Here is a 21,218-nt window from a genome sequence, read left to right on the forward strand (position 1 = left end):
TCTCAATGTTGACATGTAGAGGTCGCCATATAAATACCCAATATTTTTGAGGGAAATTTTTTTGGCTCAAAGGCGATTTTTTCGCTTTTGAGTTGAAAAAAAATGCTCAAAAATTTTTTTTTGAGTTTTTTTTTTTTGAGAGAAAAAAACGTAGAAAAAAGTTGAAAAACGTTAATCAATTTCAATTTTAAAATTGAAATACTATTCAATTCAATTTTATGTGAAAAAAAAAATTGAACCTATGAAATAAAAATTTGATCTGTTGACAATTTTTAAAAATTTTTAGACAAGACAAATTAAATCAAAGTGCAATTAAAGAGCCGTAAAAGGCAATGCTTTAATGATCCATGCAGTATTTTACCTTGGTGTTATGAAGCGTATTTTATCACACATTCGTCTTCTTCGACCATAATACCATCAAACAAAAAAAATTCCCTTGACCAGGAATTAAACTTAATCCATCAGCACTAAGAAGGTCGGCTAACTCTCCATTTTGCTGATTAATGACAATGTTTGGTATTGCGTCGACTTTGTTGCGTTTGATTTTGTTTATTTCATATAACAGTTTTAATCTTAAAAAATTAAAATTTGTGCTAAAGAAATTTATGTGTTATAACATAACGTTATTATGTATTATTATTATTAAAAGTGATCTGTTATTCAAGATTATTATAATTGTTTGGTCATTGATATTTTTCAATGACGGTAATTAAGAAGTCCAAATGTATTTAATTTTGAAACGTTATAAAAAAAAACATTTTATTTGGCCGCATATGAAATTGGGGAATATACAAAAGAACACCAATTTAAGATGCGAGCGCAAAGAGATAACGAACGAGAGTGTGCCCGCCTTAGTAATAGGCTGAGGAGTTGCTCGCTAGCTTGAGATGCTAAATTAGTTGAAGCCAATGCGTACATTATTACTTAATTATTTAAACCTAACAGTTGTTTGCTGCCTGATCCTTCTCCCCCCAGTTGGGGCTTCTTCTTTAACTTCATCCTTAAGGGGCAACAGGAACAGCTTAGATACTGCGCGCTTGTTAACTCCAGATGAGGTTTTAATCACCGCCTCTCGAAAGACTCCATCTCAACTAGGGATTAACTACATTATTCTCGCAAGCGGCCATTTCATCGGAGGTAGGTCCTTGAGTAGCACCACTTCGTTCATGGCCAAGGCAGGACCGGAAGCACGCCATTTGTGGCACTGCCAAAGAAGCTTTAGGTACTCCTCCTTCCATCGGGACCAGAAAGACTGCTGCAGGAAAGACATGCGCTGCCAGCTGTCCAACCGGTTAAAGTTCAGCTTTGTGACATCAGGCTCGATAAAGCTGACTGACGGACCACCATTTAAAAAATGAGCCGGGGTCAGAACATCAAGGTCTGCAGGATTTTCTGAAAGAGACAATAAGGGTCGTGAATTTATAACAGCCCCAATATGGCACAGCAGCGTTCGCAGCTCCTCGAATCCAAGAACTGCAGATCCGACAGCTCGGTAAAAATGGTGCTTGGCGGTTTTAACAGCCGCTTCCCACAGACCACCGAAATGCGGAGATCGAGGAGGAATAAAATGCCATTCGATGGACTCCATAAAGCTAAACTCTAGCAGTGCCCGTTGATGCTCTTCGCTTAGAAATAATCGGCGCAGCTCCTTTAGCTCGTTTTTGGCTCCAACAAAGTTGGTTGCGTTGTCAGACCAAATATGTTGAGGCCTTCGGCGGGTGCATATAAAACGCTTCAAAGCCTGCAAAAAAGACATTGTGGACAGATCCCTTACAAGCTCCAGGTGGACGGCTTTGGTAGCAAAACAAATGAAAATGCTAACGTAACATTTTACTGAAGCCTTATTACGCACTTCCGACTTATAATAGAACGGTCCACAAAAATCCACACCAGTGACTCCAAAGACCTGGGAGCCGATAACTCTTTGCTCTGGGAGATCAGCCATAATGTGCTCCAACAACCGAGGCTTAGTCCGGAAGCATCGGATGCATTTGTGTATTGCCTTCGTCACGGTTTTTCTCCCCCTAATTGGCCAATATTGGGACCGAATAATTGCCAACAGTGCGCGAGGTCCCGTATGTAAATTTCGCTCATGGAAGTCAACAATTATAGCCCGCGTAACTGGATGGCTTCTTGGAAGTATAATTGGATGCTGTTTATCAAAATCCAACGACGAATTTTTTAGCCGACCGTCTACGCGCAACAGTCCAAATTTGTCCAAGAAGGGAGAGGATGAGGCAAGGGCACTGGATACCGCTATGTCTTTTCCATTTTGAAGAGCCTTTATTTCCTCCCAAAAATGCACACGTTGCACTAGCCGCAATAACAGCTGTGTTCCAGATTTTATATCGCTAGCCGTAACACCGTTGTGGTGAATTCGTTGAGAAAACTTGTATACGTAAGCGAATACCTTCTGCAGTGCTGGAAACGAATTAGCGTACTTAGAAACCGCTGTTATATCTTCGTACGGAGACTGAATGAGCAGGACCTTTGCACGTAACTCCAGGGTTGATCTCTCAAATGGGACCGCGGTTGGCCACGTCTCTTGGGATCCAACGAGAAACGGGATCCATGAGACCACAGCTTATTCTCAACCAATTCATTGGGAAGAGCACCACGCGACAGGATATCTGCTGGGTTCAAAGAAGTGGGAACATAGCGCCACTCCATTTCTCTAGTTAGCTTGGTCGAATGGTCGAAACTCGATTGGCGACGAAAACATTAAGCCGAGAAGGTTCTTCTCGAATCCAAGACAGAGCCACAGCAGAATCGCACCAGCAAAAATACTTTCCAACGTAGACCTTCAACTGCTCTACTTCCGACATAAGTCGAGCCAACAACTCAGCTCCCGATAACTCCAGCTTCGGCACCCTAACAGTCTTTAACGGCACAACTCGGGACTTCGAACAGAGTAAATAGCTTGCAGATCCTGCGCCCTTGGACACGACATAAACGCATGCCCCATACGCCTCAATGCTGGCGTCACAGAATCCATGGACCTCCACCTCGGATTTCGATGTTAGCACCCATCTAGGGAATTCGGCGTACTAACAAAGCTGCTACAAATCATATTCCAGTCGCAGTGGAGAGCTTGAGGAAGACTTTCATCCCAGGACAACTTCTCACGGCACAGTTTCTGGAGAAAGATCTTTGCCTTTGAAATTACAGGACCAACAAGGCCTAAGGGGTCATAAAGCCGAGCGACTGAAGAAAGCACAATGCGCCTATTGGGCTTTGAGATTGACTGAATCCCTTCAAAAGAAAACAGCAAGCGGTCAGTTGCAGGATCCCAAGCAAGACCCAGTGTCTTTGTGAAGTTGCTACCATCATCAAACTTTAGGAAAGACTCCCGATCTTCTTCAGGAACCTCATCCAGCACGTCAGCAACATTGGAGCACCACTTCCTTAACCGAAAATGGCCTTTGGCAAGGATCGCGGATGTTTGCTGCATTATGCTAATAGCTTCATCTATAGAGTCGCCTCCGGAAAGCAGATCATCCACATAAAAGTCGCGACGCAGAATTTCGGCCCCCTTTGGAAACATTAATTGCTCATCATCTGCCAACTGATGCATTGTCCGAACTGCTAAAAATGAGGCAGGCTTCGTTCCGTAGGTGACCGTGTCCAGCTTAAAAACCTGTAACTCATCCTGGGTGGAATCCCGCCAAAGAATACACTGAAGATAGCTGTCCTCAGGAAAAACCCTGACGCAACGATACATTTTACAAATATCTCCAGTAATGGCCACCCGATGGCATCGGAACCTTAACAGAATATGCAGTAACTTTGGCTGAATAACTGGGCCAGACATCAACACGTCATTCAATGAATATCCAGAAGTTGTGACAGCAGATCCATCAAAAACAACCCTGAGCTTGGTTGTTGAACAGTCCTCCTTTAAAACACAATGGTGTGGAAGAAAGTATTGACCAGTGACGCTCGCATCAGAAGGGACTGGAGACATGTGACATAACTCCAAATACTCCTTTATGAAGGCAGCATATTGCTCCTTCAATTGAGGATGCTTCCATTTGAGGGAGAGAAATCGTATAACGGCTTGGGAGTAAGATTAGAACTGCAATTCAACGGCGTAGACGCGTAAACGCCTAAATCCTCTTTCGTCCGCTTCACAATAGGCTCGAAGCAGTCTTCGATTTCCTAAAACCGGCGGAGCAGATAATATAACTGATCATCCAGCATAGTTGCGCTTTTCATAACATCTTTGAGGGATACTTGTGCTCTTCTCTGGATATGTGAACCGCCCCCACATACGACCCATCCAAGTCGGATGTTCTGCAGCAACGGCAGGTCGACTGAAAACTGAATTTGCCCAACACACAGCAGCTCATAAAGAAAAATTCAGGATCAGCCAAAGAAAGATTCCCCGCAATATTCCAACAGGAGACATCCAAACTGAAGCTAGGCTGCAGGCCTGTCATATTGGCGGCGATGACAGCGTTAACCATGGCAGATTATTTGCAGCAGGGGGCCGCAGGAGAACATCAAAAGAGAATCGGTCTTTCGAGAAGCCGGTTATGCCAATACCAGACACCGCCATGAATGATTTGTACCTCCGGAGCTGCAGCTGACTTGCCAGCCGGGAAGTGATCACGTGCACCTGAGATCCAGAATCCAACAGAGCTCGGCATGGAAAAAGGGATCCAGCGCGACTACGAACAAGAATGTTCGCTTTAGCAAGCAACGATATATCGCCGCTGCGACCTTGAGCAACTAGTGCATTAGCAGTGGACGGCGAAGAGGCTACAGGCTCAGTGACCTCGGCTATGGCTGACGTGGGAGGAACAACCAAAGGCTAGCCGGTAGATGCCTGAGGCTTCAGAAAATGCAACAGGCTGTGATGCCTTCTTCCACAACTGCGACAATTAGCAGCGAGGATCTCACGCATGTGATGGCCCGTTTGCAGACACTTCCGACAAAGACCGAGTCGCCTGGCCTCACCAAGGCGGATCTCAGGGGGCATTTATAGTAATCGGGGGCATGCAGACATTATATGGGACCATCCCCCGCATAGAGCACAGGTAGAGGGAAGCGAATTAGTAACAATAAAGGATGATCTACTATTATTTGCACCTTGACTCCATGGCCACGTCCATAGCCTCCAGCGTCCTACACCGCTGCTCCAAAAATTTGGCAATCGACTCCCAAGTAGGGATGGCGTCTGAACCTGAGGTCCAACCTTTGAAGCAGAACTTGGATGATGATGCAGCTGGCGATCTGAACTAATGTACCCAAATTCTTTAAGGCTCGCATATGGGCATTGAATTTGTCCGAAAGACCTCGAAGAGCTGCTATTGAGCCACTTTCCAACAGATTGAGGCCCAGAATCTCGTTCACATGAGCCTACAATATTTAAAGACGGCTATTAAATCATTTCTCCAATAAATTCAGCGTGACATCATAATTCTCGTCGGAGACTTCCAGCTAATGAAATGCCACGAAAGCGGACTACCGAAGGCAAGATCGCAACTTTTGCAGCTTTTTTTTTTGCTTTAGCTTTAGCTGGCTGCTAAAGCTTCTAAAGCTTTACTCAACCTGTGCGCAATGGTGGACATTACGTTAGCAAGGGTGGAGTGGTGAGCAATTCGAGAAGAGTTAAGGGTCGTCCCAGGCTCGATTTCGGGATGCATCGTCGCTACGAGCTCCGAAACAGTCCATCGGAGGTCCACAGTCCACTGATCTGCGAAATGTACAATCCTCAAGCTCCCCGTGGATGGCCTTGAAGTCACTGAACATGGTGGCTATCTGACCATGTCGCACGTGTAGCATGGCATTATCCACCTTGGAAATAGGCTGAAGAGCTCCTTGGATCCTCTGTAAGTCCTGGAGAATTCCCGGGGCCTTGCACTTTTGCACTTTAATTTAGCACCACGAGTTGGAGTGGGTGCTCCTGTGACTGCGCCTCTGGAATTCATAATTTATTAAATTAAGTTCCGACCAACTCAAAGAAACTAATTACAGGGCCAAATTGTATCGCTCAAATGTATTTCCTTGTGAGGATCGTTTTATATCCGCAGGAGCCTCCAACGCCAAACATACGCACTAGGGATCACGTCTAGTGACTCCCAGAGGAAGGCATTTGCTTAAGGGAATTATAAATGTGCAAAAATAAACTGGACTATGTTTCCCCTGGAATTCCCACATACTGGCAAACCGACTCACGGAAAATCCCAGACCTTTTTTAATTTGCGGTGACAAAAAACATACCTCGCAAACTAATAAGTGCCAAGCCAGTCTCCCACTTATCATCAGACCACTCACCTGTGCTGTGCTTCTTCAAAGCCCAACAATTACCGAACATCCCTTCAGCCTGATGACGCTAAAAACTAACTGGCTTAAATACAAAAAGTACGTGAGAGCCCACATAGAACTCGCCCCGGAACTTAACATGGAATCGGACATCGACTACACTACGAGTGCTCCTTCCCTCTACTAAGATCTCTACTCCTCATAGGAAGGAAGTAGACCGCAACAAATACTACAAATCTAATCACCAAATCGAACAGCTCGTGCGAGAAAAGAGGTGCACGCGTCGTGATTGGCAAAACAGCAGATCACCAGCTTCAAAGCAACGCCTTAAGGAAGCAACCCGATCACTCGACCAGGCTCTTTACCAACAGGAAGAAAATTCACAGCTGAGGTACATACAGAATCTTTTGCCAAAAAGCACAAAGTACCCCCTGTGGAGGGCCCAGCCATAAAAAATGCGCATTAAAATAAATGAACAAAAGTGCAAACATATAACGTTTACTCTTAATAGACAAACATGCCCTCCGCTTTTACAAAACGGTATGCAGATCCCTCAAGCTAACGACGTAACGTACCTTGGCGTTCACCTTGATAGACGACTTACCTGGCGCAAGCACATCGAATGCAAAAAGATGCACCTAAAACTGAAAGCCAGCAGCCTCCACTGGATCATAAACTCACGATCGCCACTGTGCCTGGACTACAAGTTACTACTCTACAATTCAGTCCTAAAGCCAATCTGGACGTATGGCTCCAGGCTGTGGGGGAACGCGAGCAGCACCAACATAGACATCATACAGCGCGCACAATCAAAAATCTCGAGAACTATCCCTGGGGCACCTTGGTATGTTCGCAACGGAAACATACCTCGCAAAAAAAAAGATTCAAGATATAAAAGCAACGTTTAAAAACAAAAAAAAAAAAATTATTTGCTGTCCGACTGTCCCACTGTGCGCTCAGAACCGTAGCGAAATTGTGGAACGTATATGCATATATATGAAGTTATGCGCGGGCGAATGCACTTTCGTTGTACTGCCGTTTATATTTGTCTTTAGGTATATTATCTTTATTATATATTATAAGTTGTTTATTCTTATAAGAAAACAAACTGTTTGTTTATTAGCCACCGACGTGCCGCGTATGAAAACACTGTTTATGTACTGTTTGTTTTACATCACATATGGTTTCCCGGGTCTAGTTTGACTTTAGTAATGTGTTAAATATATTTACTATCACGTCAGAGGTCACCAATGTTTGATCATTAATATTTTTCAATGACGGTATTTAAGAAGTCCGAAAGTATTTAGTATTTTGAAACGTTATAAAAATCTTTATGTAGTCGCATATGAAATTGGGAATATACAAAAGAACGCCAATTTAGGGTGCAGCGCATAGAGATAACGAACGGATAGCTGAGCGGATGCTCACTAGCTTGAGATGCTAAATTAGTTGTAGCTAAGTGTGCGAGAAGGAGTCGGCTTGCGACCAACAATGTGTACATTTTTATTTAATTATTTAAACTTAACCTAATTGTTTGCTCCCTGACCAACAATAATTAAAAATAAAGATAAATTAAGCTAAAAGAGATTCCATAGTTTTAGATTTAATTACATCTTTACAAACGTCTTAAACAAAACAGGCTACATGCGGCTCGATAGATAGGAAGTCAACCACTGCTTATGAAGGAGGAGTTGATGGATTACAGAATCGAATGCTTTGCTAAAGTTGGTGTAAACTACATCATTTTACATGCGGCTCCGAAAACCCCTGTGGATGATCGAAGTGAATAAGTAGTAGAGCGATGCTTGCAAAACCGTTTTGTGAAGTGGAAATGATGCTTTCACAAAAATGTTGCAGTTGGCGTAAAAATGTATGGACTTGTCCCGCATGGGAGGTAGGGGTACCCAATAAATTAGCAGTCAGCAGGTTAGAAACAAGATTCCTTGAATCGTTAGTAATTTTTCTTCATAGAAAATATAGTTATAACGCAACAGAAATAACTACGAACGATTAATTGTATATGTATATAAGAAAAACTGTTTAATGAAATTATTAAGTCAAATATATTTTGAGAATTAATCGTTACATTTCCACTTGTCGCGGAAAGAGAAATTTTAATTGAATGATCAAAGATATAGGCAATCTGGCGAAAGCGTTAAAAAAAAAGTCTGTATACGACAAAGTGAGGAAACGATTGCATTTATATTTAAAAACATGTATATTTTGTATACAGTCGAATCCCGATAATTCGTACCCCTCTTGAAAAAACTCGTTAATTCGTAAAAATTCCATACATTTTGGTCACCTCGTTAATTCGTAGTATTTGGCGCAACGCAAAGAATATTGAACCTCTTATAAATCGTAATTTTGTTTCGTAACCTCTTATAAAACGTAATGCGACCCAATTTTTTTGTAGTTAAAGCACCGTTAGATTTTGCAGACAGCTATGCCGCCTTTATGTCGCTATGCATTATGAAATTTGTTTTTCTCTCACTGCTTTCGTTTAGTTTGCTGTTACCAATTATTGTTACCAAAAATTACCAACTATTTTAAAGCTTGCATTTTTGTTTTTTTTTTATAATTTAATGTTTCTGCTTAATTGCTTGATTTATTTTTATTATAATTTTATGTTATTGTTTAATTTTCCTTTAATTTGAAAAACAAATTTAAAAAAAAAAAGTTTAATACATATGTATTCGACATCATTTTTGAGCCCCGTTAAATAGAAATCTCGATAAATCGAATTCCCGTCTAATTCGTAAAAAAAGTGATCCCCCTGCCATTTTGAATTATCGGGACTCGACTGTATTATATACATGTATATTACATGTACTATAATCGTTTTATAATGTGCTATATTTATTCTAAGTTTAAGCCGTACTTACTTATCTTATCTTACTTATCTAACTTATCTATTGCGGCGAAGCAGGGGCGAATATGAGCTTCTCTCGCGCTTCGCCCTAAGCTATCATATCCCTAAGACTTCACTAACTTACAAGTTCAAAATACAACCAATTCAAGATAACCAATAATAAGAACGATAGTATTAAGAATTACTTATCTGAATTACTCATTACTCAGAACTATCCCTCTGCCCAGGGCTTCCACAGTGATGTAGGGAGGCGTTGCTGCCGCAAAAGATTTCAGAAGTGGCGAAATAAAAAAAGCTTTATTCGTTGCTTACAAGAGATTAAAACTTAACTAGAACAATAAACGGACGATCAACGACGGCCGACGAGCGAGAAAGAGTGCACAGAGGGGCGAGTGCGGATTCGCTCTTCTGCGCGGATGCGCTCTTCAGCGCGGATGCGCTCTTCAGCGCGGATGCGCTCTTCTTATGCACAGCTGAGCGCCAATGTCACGCCTCGGAAGTGGGCACGCACCGCCTCGCTCAGATCTCGGGACGGCGTACGAACGTGAGGCTCGATCTTAAAGATGACCTCCGGCCGAACGCTATCATCGGTCTTTGACCCCACGGTGGCCGAACACACTTGTTCGTCCCCGACGCTGGTAGTGGGCAGCTGAAAACACGCCGCTAGCGACGCGTCGATGCAGCTCGAGGGCGTGCACGGGTCGATGAGGGCTAGACGCTGTTCCGCTACAGCAGCGACGATAGGGTGGGCGCAGCGACCGCGTCCTGCGGGGGCCCTCGACGAGAGGCGAAAAATTACCTAAGCGCGGATGACGCGGGCGGATGAGCGGTAGACGACAACCGATGAGTGGCGGAACTCCGGGATGTCGGTGGCCGTAGATCGGCTTGTGAGTGCCGGAAAGTGGCGGACGAAGGCCGAGAAGCACCCGAACCGCGTCGGGAGTTGGCGGATGATGACCAGGCGCCAGCCGGGGCACTCCGTGTCCTGTCTCCTGCGCTCCGTGACCGGTGCTCCTCTTGACGTGCCTTGAGCCGAGCCTGTGGCTTCTCCACGAGGTGCAGCAGCGTGTGGTGATCCTGACCACACGTTTTACAGCCGTTTTACACGTTGTGCAGGGTAAGCTTTCTCCCTCTCTTTTGGTGGCATCGCTTTTCCCGCGTTGCAAATTCGCCCAAATTGGGTTGTGCTGGTCAGTGATGCGGATCGCAGTACCAGCTGATCACAGCTGACTGGCAGTGTGACCAGCCCTGATCAAATCGGTAGTACCTGAAGAGGGCGCCATTGGCGCCGTATCGTCGTTGCTAACGCCATCCGCAGAGGGCGGCACCAGGAGTAATTTCCATAGCGCGCTTATGAGGGCGGGTGGGATCCTAGGAGCAGTCCACAAGGTCATGGAGCCGACCATTGTCCAACCCCTCCGCCGCGGCGGTGCACTCTGGAAACGGGGCCCTGGCGACCGAGCAGGGGCGGTATATCCCCCATCGTAGCCCTGATGATCACGCCCACCCTCCCCCTTCTTCCCACTACAAATCCTCGTAGCGTCTGTCCCATAATGGGCGGCTACGGGGTCTGCGTCTGAGCCATAGTGGCCGGCAGCGAACCCCCAACCTGGCAGAAGGTATAAAATGCAAACCAGGCAGTAGGTATAAAAAGCACAACTGGAAGAATGATGGTTAACAACATAAATACTCCAGGTGGCAACCACTCAAGTGGAAATCCACCCGTGGGGAAACCCACGGTCGGGGCACGGATTCTGGAGGCCCCAAACACCATTCAACCCACGACTGACGAGGCGGTGGCTAGCTTGGCCGCCCCGGCAGTAAAAGCGACAAGCCAACAAAGTGCGGAGCAACCTTCAGCGTTTCTGAGCAGCTCCAAGATCCTGCGTTCACCCATTCTGCAGGCAACGCGGAGCACAGCGATGCCAACAGGCGGTGTTCCCGCGGGTGAAGACAAGGAGATCCCAAAAAGGACGAGGGAACAATCCAGTCCATCAGAGCCCCAGAGATCGACTCCAGCCAAGAGGACGAGAGCGACAACAGAGCAGCCTTGCTCCAGCATGCTGGCAGAGTTAGAGGCGATATTGGAGGACATTATCCAGCAAACTCATGAGAAACAGGTGAGGAGCATCAATCTCAAAATGAAGAGGATGTTCTGCAGGATGAAGAAGCTACAGGAAGGCCTTAGCGGGATCCTCTCCAACCCCAGCGATGTAGGGACAACGGCGGTAGCGGCGGAGGTCGTCTGTACGAGGTGCGGTCAGGCAGATATTGCGAAGACAGACCAGAGAACGCAAACCCTCCCAACCCGGCGTAAGGAAGCGGCAGCCCAGACCGACCCGTGGCGACGGCTTAGCCAGGATAGCGCGGCTCCACCACCAAGAGGCGCGCCACCGGCCTCGGCAAAAGCCCCGAAAATCCGAGCAAGAGAAGGGCCCACCCAGCGGACTTCAAGCCACCCCGACGCCAGGACCGCGGGAGCAGGGGACCAGAGCATGGCCGCACAGACCGCAGCGTCAGGACCAGGATGGGAAACAGCGTCACGGAGGAAGCCAAGGACGTCCACCCGACCCGACGCGCTAGTTTTGGAAGCCAAGGGAATGAAGTACAGCGAGGTGCTTGCCTTGGTCTCCAGACGGCAGGACGGCCAGCTGAAGGAATTCAGCCAAAATGTTCACAAAGTGCGCCGCACAGCTACGGGGAACCTTCTGCTGGAGCTGGCAAAAAACCGTGTGGATAGCACGGACGCAATGAGGGAGAACCTCGAAAAGGTACTACAAGGGGCTGCCGAAGTGCGGGCACTGTCTGAGGACAGCAAAATGACGTACCTAGAGATCAGGGACCTCGATCCGCTAGCGGCAGAAGTGGACATTCGGCTTGCACTGACCGAGCAGTTCGAAGTGGATGGGAAGGCGGTCAGGTTAAGGAGCCTTCGTGCGAAATCCTGGGACACGCAGACCGCTATCATCGGTCTACCCAGCAAAATTGCGACCGCAGTTGCGAGCAAAGGGAGGGTGAGGATAGGATGGACTGTGTGTCGGATTCGGGAGAGGCAGAGTCAACCGAGGTGCTACCGATGCCTGGAAGTTGGCCACATTGCGAGCCAGTGTCGAAGCCCCACGGATAGGAGCGGATGCTGCATCCGCTGTGGCAAAAGCGGGCATAAGATCGCCAATTGCCCCAACGAGAGAACCTGCTTCGTTTGCGCATCAAAAGGCGAGAAGGAGGCAAAACACCTGGCAGGAAGTCGACGGTGCCCGCTTTCCAATGGAGCAGTAAAAGATAAGACAGGATGCAAGTGATCCAGCTCAACCTGAATCACTGCAGAGCGGCGCAGGACCTTCTGCGACACACCGTAGGCGAGGTGAATGCTGACATAGCTATACTCAGCAAGCCGTACGGCGTCGGGCCAGGCGAGGAGTGGGCGACCAACAATCAGGGCAAGGCGGCCATCTGGATCTGCAACAGTTCCGCGGAAGGGCCATGTCAAGTAAGGAGAGGCGAAGGGTTCGTGAGAATCCAGTGGGGAGGTACATGGGTGTATAGCTGCTACCTAGCCCCAAGCCTCTCACTCGATGCTTACTGCAAGGCTCTAGAGGAGCTTGCGGTAGATGCCAGAGGCAAACACCCAGTGCTAATAGCAGGTGATTTCAACGCGTGGGCACAGGAGTGGGGGAGTACCACCACGAATGCTAGAGGCAGAGCCTTGCTGGAGATCCTAGCACCCCTGGACCTCGCCCTTCTCAACGAGGGCAACCAGGAAACCTTCAAAAGAGCAGGCGCCGGTTCCATCATCGACCTGACCTTCGTCAGCAGAAGTCTGTCACGGATATCAAAGTGGGAAATCGCCGACATCTACACGGCCAGTCACCACGAGGCCATACTTTGCTCGCTTGGAACCAGCCAAGCGATCTCGAGCATTCCCCCCTGCGGCAAGGCGTTTCGGCAGGATACGCTAGACGTCCAACAATTGGAAACCCATATGCGAACGGCGGAGCTTGATCTCCACGAGACAGCCAACGAATCGGCGGAGGCGCTTGCTACGGTCCTTGATGCGGCCTGCAAGGCAAGCATGAAGGAGCGCACGAACTTTGCTCGGCATCACAAGCCGGCCCCGTGGTGGACAAGCCAAATCTCGTCTCTCCGCAAAGAGTGCCTAAGGTCTAGACGATCCCTGCAGTGAGCTCGAGGCACCGACGCGCAGGAGCAAAGGCACCTTGAGTTCAAGGCAGCTAGGAAAGCACTGAAAACAGCCATACGGGACAGCAAGCGAGAGTTGTTTCTCAAGCTATGCGATGAAGCGGAACACGACCCATGGGGACAGGCGTACAGAATGGTGTCAAAAAAGGTCAAGGCGGGGAGCCAGCCCCCCTCCGACCCGGTAGCACTGAGGGCGATAATTGACGTCCTGTTCCCAAGCAGTAGAGCGGAGGGAATCCGCCCGGCTATTGAGAATTTGGAAGACGAGTCGGTGGAAGCAGTCACAGCAGAGGAGGTGCTAGTGGCCGCTCGGAACCTAGCCTCTAAGAAAGCTCCCGGTCCGGACGCGGTGCCAAATCGAGCGCTAAAAGTGGTTCTGGCCCAAATACCAGAAAAGGTAGCAGCCATTTACAATCAGTGCCTGTATGAAGGATCCTTCCCGAAGGTGTGGAAGAAGCAGAGGCTCCTTCTGCTAATGAAGCCAGGTAAGCCACCCAGAGAGGCCGCATCTTACCGACCAATCTGCCTTCTAGACACGGTAGGCAAGGTACTGGAGAAGATCCTGGCCACGAGACTCCAGGCGGCGATAAGCAGGGAGGGTGGACTGGCAGAGGAGCAGTACGGGTTCCGGAAAGGGAAGTCAACGGTGGAGGCCATTATGAGGGTAAAGAACCTGGCAGCAAGCGCCATCCAAGGCACCAGATGGAATGGGGGTGCCAAGCAATATTGCCTGGTTACCACCCTGGACGTGAAGAATGCCTTCAACACGGCGAACTGGCCGCGGACTCTTCAAGCCCTGAAGGAGCTGAGGATCCCGGCATATCTGCTAAGGATGGTGGACAGCTACCTGAGCGATAGAGTACTCCTGTACGACACGCGGGAAGGGAAGAAAGAACGAGTGATCTCCGCGGGAGTGCCCCACGGCTCTGTACTGGGGCCGCTCTTGTGGAACACTATGTACGATGGAGTACTCCGATTACCTATGGAGGAGGGTACTACCATCGTAGGATTCGCCGACGATCGTAGGATTCGTGGGGTGGAAACCCTAACAAACTCCGCGGTGGCGAAAGTGGAGGCATGGATGTCTAGCGCCGGCCTTCTCCCCGCCCCATATAAGAGGGAAGCAGTGCTAATTTCGAGCCGAAAGAAGGTCGAGACTGCGACAGAACTTGTAGGAGGAGTGGCCGTAACCTCGAGGAGAGCCATAAAATACCTAGGGGTCTGGCTGGATACAAGGCTCTCGTTCCGGGAGCACCTCGAGTACGCCCACAGGAGGGCGAGCGAGACGACGAGACCCCTCTCGCGGATGCTCCTCAACATCAGAGGCCCAAGGCAAGAAAGGCGAAAGCTCATCGGACATCCTGCGCCTTTAGGACGGTATCGGACGACGCGGCCCTAGTGATCGCAGGGCTGATACCCATCCAAGAGCTAGTCCGAGAGAGGAAGGAGCTGGCCAACATGGGTCGTCGTCGGCCAGGAAGAGGGAAGCGACAGCCACTAGCTTGTCAAACTGGCAACGGCGATGGGAGGCATCATCTAAGGGACACTGGACGTTTCGTCTCATTCCGGACGTGGGAGAGCGGACCAGAAGGAAGCACGGCCAGGTAGACTTTTACCTTACTCAGGCCCTCAGGGGGCATAGGTGCTTCCGAAGCTACCTAAAGCGTTTTGGCCATGAAAGTGAGAAAAGTAGAAGACGTTCAGCCGAGGGAGCGACACCGTTTTAACTGGGGCCACTCGAGTCTTTGCAGTCAGCAGGGTCACTATTACCGTGTACCCAACCTCGACACGAACGTAAATTGCTGCGCCGTACGCCGTGGTGTTCGACCTTTAGGTGTGGTCGGAACGCGACCCTTGCTATTCGACGTCCGTTTCCTAAGTGGGAACCCTGCCGACTCTAGGGCCCCTTTCAGCTCCCGAATCGCAGCTTGGGCTGCGCCCGCGAGAACGTCATCAACGTACATAAAATAGATAATTTGGCTTGCCTGGCAAAGGACCGTGAAGCCGCTAGCTCGGAACCCTTCTGCTCGGGGTCGCGTCAGGGGAGCATCACAACGTACTTGCCACACTCGTCACTTCTCGTCGTCTGGACAAAAATTGTGCTCGCAAACTGAATCCGATTCCGAACTGATCTGTGCACATCTTCCACCTCCCAGAATCCCAGAGTCACCGAGGCTGCGAGCAACTCGTGTGGAAAAAATGGACACCCTGCGGGGGTTGGCTGGAGATAATGGGCCTGTCAGCACCCATCCAAAAATGCTCTCCTGACCGAGAAGCGACCCACACATGTTAGTCTTGGAATTACCGAGGTGAATGGACGGAAGAATGTCAGCTCCTATTAACACATCCACTTGGGAGCTGTCAAAGAAGTTGGGGTCCGTCAGGGGAATGTCGGGCAGCCCTTTGAGGCGATCTGGCGGAATCGGATATGATGGCAGATTTCCTGCCAACTGCGGAAGAACGTAAGCCGCAGTCTCTAATTGTTGCCCGGGTCTAGACGGCGACCGAATGGAGAAATGGCACAATTTAGTAGACTGCGCGGAAATGGTCTGAATGGAGCTGCACTGCACACGTTGATAAGGCCGTGCCCAGTAGGACGGCTCCTGACCCGGAAGCGAAACACACCTGCATATCCGACTGATCCTCTGAGCCTTTTGTGCTTCTGGCAGTCTGTGCGGGTCGAGCCCTTGCTGGCATAGGTGGACTTGGAGCTATGGCGAACGGATTGCCGCGGTGCAGGAGAGTGTGGTGTCGGCTGTAGCATGTGAAGCAGGTATGGGCGCTTGTGCAGTCTCGCTGCCCCTCGGGCAAAACAGTTTAAACATAACTGCCTCCTCTTAATTTAGTCAGAGCGCCCATTTACATCCATTTCTAGGAAACGCGGATATAAGCGAATGGGGTGGTCCTCCCTCGAACAGAGATCGCAGCCCTTTTGGCCCGGAACCACTCGAGTCTCGTATGAAGTGAGCCTCCGAGCAGGGGCAGTAGGAAGTCCCGACCTTGGCGGAAATTGCCCGGAGCTACTAGGCCTGACGTCGTCGATGGCCTCCAGAGTGCGATGGCACGTTGATATCCATGTTGATATTTTGGCCTTATTATGTACGGATTGCTCCCACATAGAAAGTGTGACTTTGGGGAGCTTTGAGGAAATCATAAATACCAGGAGACAGTCCCAAGCCCCAACATTGATGGAGGACATTTCTGTCCTCCTATGCTAGGGCTGTCAGACAACTCTGAATGGTGGCTTGCAGCTCCTTCAGCGCGACCCCGGACTCTTGAGAAATAGCCTGGATGTTGAAAAGGATCTTCAACTGGCTTTTGACCAATAGCCGCCGGTTTTTAATGCGGTCTGTGAGGCTTTGCCACGCTGCGACAAATCCCTCATGGGTAAGCGGAGCCTTAGATACAATGGCGTGGGCGTCACCATTTGTTTTTGACAGTAAAGTGGAACAACTTCTCTACCGGGGTGAGCCGCGAGTTTTGGATGTAAATGGCCGTAAACAAGTCTATGAAGGTGGGCCACCGAAGATAATCACCCGCGAAGACCTTGGTATCCACCGGAGGTAACCGGCAGCCTGTAGACGCGGGCGTGTGTGAAGACATTGACGGAAGCCTGAGTGGATTGGGAGGCAATTTTTTCCCGAAGCTGGGCAATACACCTCGAATAGACGGAGTAACAGTAGCTGTACTTCGATTCCAGCCCTGTCGAGGTGGCCGCATAGTCGTCGGACACGGCTAGCAAATCGGAGCAGCTCTCATAGATCTTCTCCACCTTCTCCCACAGTGCCCCAATTTGGTTCCGATAGACTTCGCACATGTATTGGGAGCCTATTTCCATTTCTGGGACGCCCGGAGTATTTATGTTAGCCTCAAATTGGCTAATTCGATCTGTTGTGGCGATGAACTTTTTCAGCGCCACTTCGACCGCACTTTGAGCAATTTTCGCAACGGAGGGAGTCTGCCTCTGTGAAGGACCGGAGGTTCTATTGACGGATTCGTCGCTCTTTGCCCTTGGAATGGCACTAGTCGCCTTAGGCTTCAACAGAGGCGTCCGCGGAGATGCGGATTTAGATCTGTCCAAACGGATGGTTGGGATCGGACGTGGCTTTTGGTCGTCTCCCGTGGGCATTCTCAGAGTCCAATTCGCTGGTCAGCGCTTGTTGATAAGTGGACAGTATAACTGGTGGAACAGAAAAGTTATGTGGTGTGAAAAATTGGGGAAAAAAAAAAATATTACAAATTTGGAAAAATAAAATTTGGAAATTTCCGGAACTAATTCACACCGGCTGCGGATTTTCTTCTTTGTGGATTTATTGGACCGCAAAAAATATATATGTATGTTTGTATATATGTACATATATGGATGCCCTTATGCCTCGACCGTTGACAAGCAAATGGATAACGGAGTGGCCAAAAACGGCGAGAAATATGGCAAAGCACACAAAACGGAGACGGATGGAAAAAATTTGTAGAAAATCTCAAACTGCCGTTGTGTCGGAAAACTTAAAGTGAAACTTCTAAGTTGGTTTTCCCATGCATGCGAGCTTCGGTTTAGATCTCTCCCCCCTCTCTCGTGTTGAATTCAGGTTTCCATATTCAGGTTTCGTTTAAAAAGTGTATAAAAAGCGATAAACCAATTTACCGGAGCTGTGTATTAATTACTAGTTTAGGGAATTTTCTATTCAAACCCACACGCTAACAAGGTTATGTATTCAAAATCCCCCATTCGTGATGTATTTCATCGTACATTTATGTGATATATTTATACCCTTGCAGAAGGTATTATAATTTTGTCCAAAAGTGTGCAACGCAGTGAAAGAGACATCTCCGACCCTATAAAGTATAAATATTCTTGATCAAGATCACCTCCTGAGTTGATATGAGCATGTCCGTCTGTCCCTTTGTCCGTCTGTCTGTCTGTTTCTACGTTTACTAGTCTCTCAGTTTTAAATCTATCGACTTGAAACTTTGCACACATCCTTCTTTCCTTTGCCGGAGTATATAAGTCGGAACAACCGGGATCGGCCGACTATATCCTATAGCTACCATATAACTGATTGATCGGAAATGGTATAATTTTGGTGTTTTTAGAGTTAGAGTTGAAATTTGACACGAGAGCTATCTTTGTCAAAACATTACGACATGCATAATTTCATAAGGATCGGTCGACTATATCCTATAGCTGCCATATAACTGAACGATCGGAAATGGACCAACTTTCGAGTTTTTGAAGATAGAAAGCTGTAACTTAGTACATATTAAATTTTTGGTCAGTTAATCCGACCTACCAAATTTTATAAGGATCGGCCGACTATATCCTATAGCTGCCATATAACTGAACGATCGGAAATGGTACTTGGTAGAAATATCAACTTTCGTATTTTTGAAGATAGAAGTTTGGGACTTATTTTAGATTTTGTATTTTAGTAAATTGGTTTTATTATGATGTAATCATAAGGATCTGCCAACTTTTGTGTTTTTGAAGATAGAAAGCTGGAACTTACAGATTACAGATTATATTTTTTCTGGTTTTAACTGCAAGGGTATATAAACTTCCGCTGCGCACGAAGTTAGCTTTCCTTTCTTGTTTTTGGATACATTTATTTGATATATTTACTTAATATATATTTACCTTGGATTGCCATGTATTTCATCAGGCATATTGGAGACGGCGTGTCTCAGTGGCTCTCTCACATCGTTCAGCGCTTGCGATGCGAGAGAACTACAGAGAGAGCGAATAAGCGAGAGTGGGAAGGAGCGACATTTGACGGTTTTTGGTAACTCTCCGAACTTACTGTTTCACTCGCCTATTTTCAATCTGCCTTGGGGCTCCCGACGCGCCTAAAGAAGTTTCACTTTAAAATTAGTTCAGCGTATTTTTTTTTCTTTAATTTTTATATGTTTGGTTTAAAAAAAGGAGAATTGAAAAACTTAAAACCTTTCAAATGACATAAATTGTAAGCGTTATAACTTCAACTATTTTCACAATTTCGAAATTAAACTAGTCTCGTTTTATTCAGAATTAATGAGACAATATTGATATGTATTAAAAATGATAGCATTTCTTGGAAGTTGTACCGAAAAAATGGCGTCAAAGTCCGAAAAACACTACAAAAATTCAAAAATGTCAGTTTCTTGCGTAAAAATTTTATCCTTTTTGTTGAAATAAATTAAAGATCTATTTTCTTTTTCAAAATCTGCAACATTTAACTATTGAAAAACGAAAAAAATTTTTAAATCGGTTTAAAATTACGCGTTTAGGAATTTTTAAGAGCAAAAAAGTCCCGAAAAACGTTTTTTCCAAATAAATCAAGATTTTGAGGGTGTTTGAAAAATTTCAAACATGGTTTTATACTATACTCGACCTAATGAACAATTCCTACTAGGTCTCTTCAAAAGTTCCTCCAATTTTTCTTTTTTTGTGTAATGTAAATAAAAAATACTTTGTAAGTATGGAGACTCAAATGCAGCCCTTAGCCAAAATTAAGTGTGTCAAAATACCTGTATTTTTACGCAAATTCCTCCCAAACTGATAGAATTTTTTGCAAAAATGATCTTGTTAAAGCAATACATTCTGATTTGTATTGGTTATCAATCATTCAGATCAAACGAAAATAGAAAGCGCTAAGGTTTTCTTTCGCCGTCACCTGTGGACTGCCTTCCACATTTATATATAATAACTAATTATTTTGAATTTTTCTACCCATTCATATTTTGATTATATTAATTTTCTTTCAATTTGACAGCTTTTAATAACATGGCGAGCACCTATACGTGACACTTGGAACGGAGAAATATTGGGGTACACAATTAAATACCAAAGAAATGGCTTTATTACTGGTTTTAGAAATTATACAAAGGTAAATAGACTGCCACCTGATGGCTTTAATAACTTTCGACTAAGTGGGTTGGATAAATACACACAATATGAAATCACAATATCAGCATATAATATTAAAGGAGACGGACCCCCAAGCGATATAGTGTTAGGTCATACCTTAGAAGACGCACCATCTGCAAGCCCTCGATCTGTTTCTTGTAATGCTCTTGGATCACAAAACATTCAACTGTTTTGGCAGCCTCCACTTAAAGAATTCTGCAATGGCATTATCCAAGGCTATAAAATATTTTATGAGCCCAGATTATTAGAAAATCAGTTAACCGCACGGGAAACGAAAGTCTCATCAGCACTTACCACTGTATTGCATGGTTTGCAACCTTTTACTAATTATACGATTCAAGTATTAGCTTTCACCCGCGCAGGGGAAGGCAATTTAAGCAATTCCGTGTCATGCATCACTGAAGAAGCGGTTCCGGATGCACCAGAGCGTGTAAAATCCATCGTTAGCTCCGAATCATCCGTAATTATTAGCTGGATGCCTCCACGACGACCTAACGGCCTCATTATTAAATACGATGTATACATAAGAGTTCTTGAAAAGGGAAAGGAACTTAAAATATTAAAAGAAATATTGCCATCACAACAATTGTATTATGAAGTCAAAGGTGTTATTAAAAAAGAAACTTATGAAGCTTGGGTGACGTCATCTACAAAAGTCGGACAAGGTCCGAGTACCCCTGTTATTAAGTTTATAGCCAACAATGTTGTACCAGCGGCCATAATATCTTTTAGTCAAGTATTAAGACAGGGTTGGACTGTTGATTTACATTTCCCCTGTATTTTCGTCGGATCTCCAAAGGCTGCGGTGAAATGGAATGTTGTAAACAACCAGTCCAAGAAACACATTCAAATGGAAATAAGCAAAAACAACACCTTAAGTCTTCGAAATATTCAAAGAGCTCATGAAGGCAACTACACCTGCATGGTAAAGAACCTATTTGGCTCCGACCAAATTACATATCAACTATTCGTTCAAGG

The 21,218-nt window shown here is 46.4% G+C and overlaps 1 protein-coding gene across 3 annotated transcripts in view; it reads left to right on the top strand.

Annotated features, from left to right (window-relative positions):
• LOC122321275 (cell adhesion molecule Dscam2-like) overlaps positions 1-21,218 on the top strand; it is a 105,678-nt gene that overhangs the window by 53,972 nt on the left and 30,488 nt on the right. For all 3 annotated transcript variants that reach the window (XM_070278941.1, XM_070278942.1, XM_043210977.2), the window contains one exon: positions 20,086-21,217. In XM_070278941.1, coding sequence (XP_070135042.1) covers positions 20,086-21,217 — 1,132 coding nt within the window. The remainder of the gene's footprint in view (positions 1-20,085; position 21,218) is intronic.

This window comes from Drosophila bipectinata, chromosome 2R (genome assembly GCF_030179905.1).
Source record: "Drosophila bipectinata strain 14024-0381.07 chromosome 2R, DbipHiC1v2, whole genome shotgun sequence".
Classification (NCBI taxonomy): domain Eukaryota; kingdom Metazoa; phylum Arthropoda; class Insecta; order Diptera; family Drosophilidae; genus Drosophila; species Drosophila bipectinata.